Below are 7,021 nucleotides of genomic sequence, written 5' to 3' on the forward strand. Positions count from 1 at the left end.
AATAGTCGAATATACAGGCTTAATAAGGCATTATATAGGTTAAAACAAAGCCCTCGTTTATAGTATCAATACCTTACTAAAATCCTAAATAATTTAGGAGTAAAGGTATCACCCATGGATAATAGAATCTTTACGTATTATAAAGATAATAAAAAAGCCTTATTTTTATATCACGTTAATAATATAATTATAATAAGCCCTGATAAAAAGACTATAAATTGGTTTTATACGGAATTATCTAAGGACATATCCCTTAAAGACCTAGGAACTTTAAGTACGTTTGTAGGCTATTAAATTACTATTAATTCCGAAAGGAAAGTAATTTATATAAGCTAAACGGCTTATACCGCTAGAATATTATAGCGGTATAAAAAGCAAAGCCTTAAACCGGCTAATACTCCTACTATTATAAAAATAACTTTGTTTCCTAACCAGGAAACTGCTTATCAAACTAATATAAATCAATATCAACAGGAAATAGGAGCACTACTATATTTATCCCTGCATACTAGACCTAATCTAGCCTTTACAGTTAATAGGTGTGCAAGATATATAAGCAATCCTTCAAAAGACCATTTTATGGCTTTAAATAGGATCTAGGCTTATTTAAATACCTATCCTGATATTAGTCTTATTTACGATTATAATAAAGACCTTAATATATTCGGCTACTCTAATTCAAGCTGGTCTGATATACCAGAGGACAGAACCTCAACAGGAGGTTATACCTGCTATATAGGGCTAAATAATTCTATAAGCTAGAATTCACAAAAACAAAAAACTATAGCCTTATCATCTACAGAAGCCGAATACATAGCTTTAACCGAATCCTATAAGGAAGTTATATATATCTATAACCTATATCAAGACCTTATTACAGGTCTTAGGTTAGATATATCGCTACAAACTCCTACCATTTTACTTAATAACGAAGGAGCAAAGAAAATAACCCAAAATCCCGAATTCCATAAAAGAGTAAAACATATTAACAGACAATATCACTACTACCGTCAATTATACTCAGATAGGAAAATTAAACCCGTATATATTAATACGGATTATAATATAGCCGATATATTAACTAAGGGATTAGCCGCTCCAAAGCATAAAACTCTTAGTGGCTATATAAATTTAGGCACTACAGAAAAACTTCCAACAGAATATAAGAAACCTGATTTTACCTCATTAACTAAATTTAAATATTAACAGTTAATCGAGCAATTATAGGTTTTTTATTCCTAAAGAAGGAATTTTCCTATAAAATCAGTGGGTTTTTACCTATACAGGTTTTTTCCTACTATAAATATACTTAGGATATTTTTCTCCCTAGTATTAGGGTTTTTTATCTAAGTAAATATCACCTTTAATAAGCATAAATTGCTTTTAAACTTCTTATAACTAATAAGAAGAAACTAAGAAAAAGAAAAAATAACTTATATACCTCCTATAGCAGCTATTAAAGCTAATCTAAGCTAGCTAGTCTAGCTTACGAGGGGGTATTAATATCTGCTATTAATAACTACTTTATTATTATAGGCAGTGAAATCAGGAGCAAAAAGATATATATCTTTATGCTAATTTACCTATCTTAATATCTAATTATTAATATAGGTAGTTAGTAATACGGAGATACAAGGTACAAGCAGAGACAAAAAGTCTATTACGCAATAAAGAATCTACTACGTAATATATTATGCAATAAAGAGTCTACTACGTAATATACTACACAATAAAGAGTCTATTATATAATAAGGAAGTAGTCTATTATATAATAGACAAAGCTTATTATTATTACTGCTTTAAGACTAGTCTCTCTATATACTGTTTATCTATATATATCTGCTTCCTCTCCTTCCTCTTTCACTCCTTTTCTTACTCTTCTTTATAAGAATTATTATATTCTACTATTACTATGGAATATTACTCTGTTCGATTCACTCAGCTTTCAATTCCTCAAGCCCCTTTTACTATCTCCTTCTTTAATCTACGGCTTCCAGTTAAGCTTGTAGATTTTATCCAAACTCTTACATTAACGACTAGCGAAGCCGGGCGGAAGGTGGGTCTAATATGCCCCCTATTTAACCCTTATTATATATACTAAGGCAGATAAGGGCCCCCTAGAATAGGATCCGAGTAGCGTAAAAAAGGAAAAGGGGTTCCTTTTTTACGTGCGCCTCTAGCCGGATTTAAACCGACCCAGTCACCTTAACTATATACTAGGTATACCACCATTATACTATAGAGGCGGTATATATTATTATAAGCTTAATTTTTTTTTTTTTTAAAAAAAGAAAGTGATTATTAGCGGCTAGCGCCGGCTATAAAAATAATACCCTAGTCGGAATAAATAAAAAGGCCCGTTATTCTAACTATACTACTTAGTTATTCTAAATATAATTCTAATTAAATCTAATCTTCCTACCACTTTATTAATCTATATGTATAATCTACGTTATTAATCTATATCGTTAATCTACGCCGTTAATCTATATCGTTAATCTATATCGTTAATCTACGTTATTAATCTAAGGAATAAAAGGCGGCGCGTTCGTTATCTTATTATAGGAATAAGATAGCCGTGGACATAGAAGAGGAAGAGGCGTTACTGTTACTATTGCTATTAGCTTAAATCGAACTATCGAACTAATAAGCTTGTCTATGGATATAACGCAGTTAATCCGAGCGATTAAATTAATTAACTTATTAAAGGACGTTAGAGACCGTAGCTACGAAGTAATTACTATATTAATATTCCGAAGGGTCTATCTATATTATATATATAAACTATAGTCGGAATAACTAAGTAGTATAATCGGAATAACGGGTCTTATAAACAAATACCCTAGTCGGAATAAGTCCTCCCTATATTATAACCAGGATAGTCTTTTTTTGCCCTAGGATATTATAGGGGGGAGACCTATTATAAAGCCTATTAAGATCTCTTAAAACGGCGGCTCAGGTATAGACAACGGCGCCGGTACCTTCAGGGCTTATGCTGTTATGGCTTAGTCCTCTAATAGACGCTATAAGTAGGCACGAACTTCTTAACGTCTTACCAGAGATACTCCTAGTAGTAGGCCTTAGAAACCCTTTTAATAGTCCGACCTAACTAACCTATAAGTGTTGCCAACAGAGGTCAGGATCAATTACTAAGTGCATTTTAAGGTGTGAACACTATAGGGTTATTTCGGTGTTATACTACACATCGCCTTATCAGGAAAAGGAATCGCATTCAAGAATATGCATGTATTTCCTAGAACCTACTTAAGCCCTCTTTACGTAGTGTACTTAACTGATCTTTGCCCGGGAGTCGATGGAGTACAATCCCCCAGCCCCAAAAACGACAATTGCCCCGATCAATGTTCCTGTGGCGAGCTGATTTCCGAAGAGCCAGACACTTAACAATAAGCTGATAAGTTTCCGAATGTTTAACACTATGGTGACGGTTAGCGCTGACGATGCGGCCGCCAGCAGATTAACGCCCCTTATGCAAGCATACTGCGTTAAAACGTTGATAATGAGATAGGCTAATTGGCTTGGGATGTAAAGACTGCCCCATGATCCTTGACCAGTATCCTTGGTGAAAGATGTAAGACGTGCCCAGGATGGCAGAGCGAATGGCTGGCTCCCTGCAAGCCGTGCAAACTGCCTAGACATAGAAGGCATGAACGGCAGAAACAGTGGAAGAGAAAGAAGGTGAGAGTAGAAGAGATTTTCCTTCCACTGCGGGCCATATGTCCTGTATGTCTCCTCGGTGTAAAGTCCCATAATTGCAGACAGAATCTGTGCAACGAAGAGTATGACTAGACCGGTACTGAATGAAGGTTTGGACGATTGGGTATCCATGTTTTCGAGAACGACCTGTCCAGCAGCTCTCTCTACATCCTGTACGCGGTGTTGGAGGTTAGCGCCTTGGGTTCGAAAGACAGGGAAAGCGAACAGGAACCCTTGCCTTATCCTCTGAGTCCGACCATGCAGCAATGATGACGCCAACTGTCAGCAAAAAGACTGCAATGACCTGTGTCCTTGAATATTTTTTGCCGTACAGCCAGCCAGCGACCATAGTCGTAATGCTGCCACCTGAGCGGAGAATTATGTGAACAGGAACGGAGATATCGTAGCTAAAAGCATGGTTGTTCATGACGTTGATGCCGAAAAAAAGCACAATATTGACAACCCAGCGTCGTAAAGGTACCTTGCTACGTCGAAGGAAAAAAGGTGGCCGAGAACGATCAAATTGAGATATGTATCCAGTTACAGCCACGAAAATGAATTGAACGAAGGTCAACAATGTGCCTGAACGTTGTTGTTAGAACAGTCAGGAAAAATTACGGCCGGGCGGTGGGAATGGTTACCACTTAATGGCTCGACCCTATCGACAGGTGAGAGATGGTTAGTCGCGCAGCTGTATACCCGAGTACAGACTATCAAGGTCTTACTGAATTATAGCTTCAAGAGCATAAACCTAGAAGTCAAGTGTGTCAGCGAGATGAGGTGCGTCTGTATCATGCGTAGGAGCAAGCCAGCCAATGGCCACGCCCGGGTTGAAGCCATTGGCTTGGAGTTGTGTATAACACTTACATTCGAGCAACAGCCTCCGAATATTAGGCCAAGCGTCGCGCCAATGACAAAAACCTGTGGGATTGCGTCGGCCGCAATAGAGCTGACAAGCTTCTTGAGGCTGCTTTGAGTCGGCTCGTCGACGTCCTTCCCATGGGCCTTGATAGGCGACTCCTTGCCCCAATATTCAGCCTGTGGGGTCAGAGGCATGGCTATTTGCCGTCGAGCAGCTGAGCGACCCTTTCGCGTCGGAGACCCTGGGGTGCCTTGCGGCAGTTCGCGCCTTCGTGTCGTTGGTGTTATTGTCATCAAGCTAACCCAAAAGAGACTACATATAAACTGATATTGAAAACAGTGGCTGGGCTGAGGTGCAAGGTTGAGGAACCAGTTTGCAGGGGCCTCGGGCGAGTTTGCATGGGCCTCGAACGGCATATGCTCCGCATAGGCAAACTACGTGATGTATACAGTATATATACACAGTATTGGATATATTTATATACTGTCTTAATATAAAGCATTTTTATATAAAATATCTAAAATATACTAGGCATATGCTAGGCATATAGTATATAATAATAATTAATATATACTATAAGATTTATATACTTTAAGAGTAGAGTATATACTAGGTATATAGTATATAATAATACTTAATATATACTACTAGATTTATATATCTTAAGTGTAGAGCATATACTAGGCATATGCTATGCAATAATACTTAAGATATATTACTAGATTTATATACATTAAGAGTAGGGTATATGCCAGGCATATGCTATATAATAATACTAAAGAAAGGCGAAGCCGTCACTGTGCAGAACGGCTCCGCTAGGGCCAAAACAAACAACCAACCAATATAGCCGAAGGGAGGGTCAGGCTCGTCACGGGTCCGTATCTAGAGCTAAGGGTCCCGAGGAGACGGTCGCCGGGCCTCTAGAAGGGTCGGCAGTGGTCCGATCAGGGGAACAAATAGCTATAGATAGGCAGGCGGGCCTACGGTCGGCTCTTCTGGATCGTCTAGATAACTAAAAAGGGAAGGATAATGTAAATTATGATTGTGATGGGTGATAGGTGATAATCGTGAAAGATCGGACGAAAAGCTGTAACGAGATGATCGCAGACCTATCGGTATATAGTCGGACCGATGGCCGCGTATAGACCACCGATCCGAACCTATCTCTATGCGTACGTTAAGGGATTAGTTTAATCACTTAAGTTAAAGTCTTAGTTTAAAGTCAGCGCTTAGTTAACGAATATACTACGACTACTCTGCGATACTAAGCTATTAAACCTTTTTTATAATATCTTTTCCTTAACTAAAGTCTATAGACTTTCCTTTCGTTATAATTCTTTAACTTCTATACCTTTAAGGTAGTTAGGCCGAAGATACCACTAAGAAGGACTTAAGGAACGAGCGTCCCCCCGGGGGGGCCTAATAAGGCGGACGCCGAGCAGGCGCCCGTTATACTAAAACTAATAATATCGGTGCCTAAGCAGGGACCGGATAAAAATTAGGGGTTAACGGATACGCCGGTTACGCTTAGTCCTAAAGATAGTAGTTTATAGATTAATCGACGATCCGTCGCCGGCCCCTTAACGTTAATGTAAAAGGCGTTAATTACGATATTTTCGTAGTATTTCTAGTAACAGAGCGAGATTAACCAAGTAATTATAAAGAAGCTCGCCGAATAACCGGCGCCCCGGCGCGATTACGAAAAACCGCCGGTATATAATTATAAGCTAATTAAAGAGTTATCTATAGTTATAAAAATCGATAATTAGTTAGCGGCGATTAAAGCTAGGAACCAGTTTAGGCCTAGTACCCTAATACTATAATAGATCGAATAGGCTTTAATTCTAAACGTCCTAAAGGTGTTATACCCGGAAGATCGCTAACCCGAATTAGAATAACTTTACGGCGTTTATTCGGCGAGAGTATCTATCCCGGGATATATAACGGTATTATTACTATAAAGAACTTTATAAGCTAGGAATAACCGGCGATATAACGCCGATAAAGCTATTTAAACGATAGGATAACCTATACCGGCTATTAGGCTAGGAGATAAGCGGAAGCGAAGAGTATACCTATAACTATTTTAGTTAACTGCCCCTACGTATTAAAGATAAGATACGGGAGCGGAGAACTAAATTAGATAAGGCCATAACACTGGCTTAAGAGGCGTAGCTATTCTAGGATATAAGCCCTATTAAGAAGGTAAGCAGTAAGCGGTTAGACGCCGGTCGTAAAAGGACCTTATCGAACTTCTAGCGTTCGGACGGTCGCTTAAGTCGGGTAAGCACCCTAGCGATTAGTCGGCGTACCACCGCTAAGCTAGGTAAGACGGACTTAAAGGGGGCGCCCCTAACGGGTTAAAAGGTATTAGGCTCGGGCCCCGAGCCTTTATAGACGTAGCCTAGTACGCGTGCCTTTATAGGCGAGTACTATAACTACGGT

General features: G+C 38.8%; 1 protein-coding gene and 1 pseudogene across 2 annotated transcripts; both read right to left on the bottom strand.

The window, feature by feature from the left end:
• Positions 1 to 2,171: 2,171 nt before the first annotated feature.
• Positions 2,172 to 2,246, bottom strand: ACRALDRAFT_t169 (annotated as a pseudogene). Its single transcript has one exon. The product of its transcript is annotated as a tRNA-OTHER (tRNA).
• A 979-nt stretch (positions 2,247 to 3,225) lies between these two features.
• ACRALDRAFT_1063902 (uncharacterized protein) lies at positions 3,226 to 4,947 on the bottom strand. Its single transcript, XM_071016873.1, has 5 exons — positions 4,582 to 4,947; positions 4,440 to 4,465; positions 4,356 to 4,372; positions 3,953 to 4,296; positions 3,226 to 3,885 (listed from the first exon to the last, which is right to left on the bottom strand). The coding sequence occupies exons 1-5, from the start codon at positions 4,768 to 4,770 to the stop codon at positions 3,289 to 3,291; spliced, it is 1,173 nt and encodes a 390-aa protein (XP_070875133.1). The 5' UTR covers positions 4,771 to 4,947; the 3' UTR covers positions 3,226 to 3,288.
• Positions 4,948 to 7,021: the final 2,074 nt, after the last annotated feature.

Source organism: Sodiomyces alcalophilus, assembly GCF_042370955.1.
Source record: "Sodiomyces alcalophilus JCM 7366 unplaced genomic scaffold ACRALscaffold_4, whole genome shotgun sequence".
Taxonomy (NCBI): Eukaryota; Fungi; Ascomycota; class Sordariomycetes; order Glomerellales; family Plectosphaerellaceae; genus Sodiomyces; species Sodiomyces alcalophilus.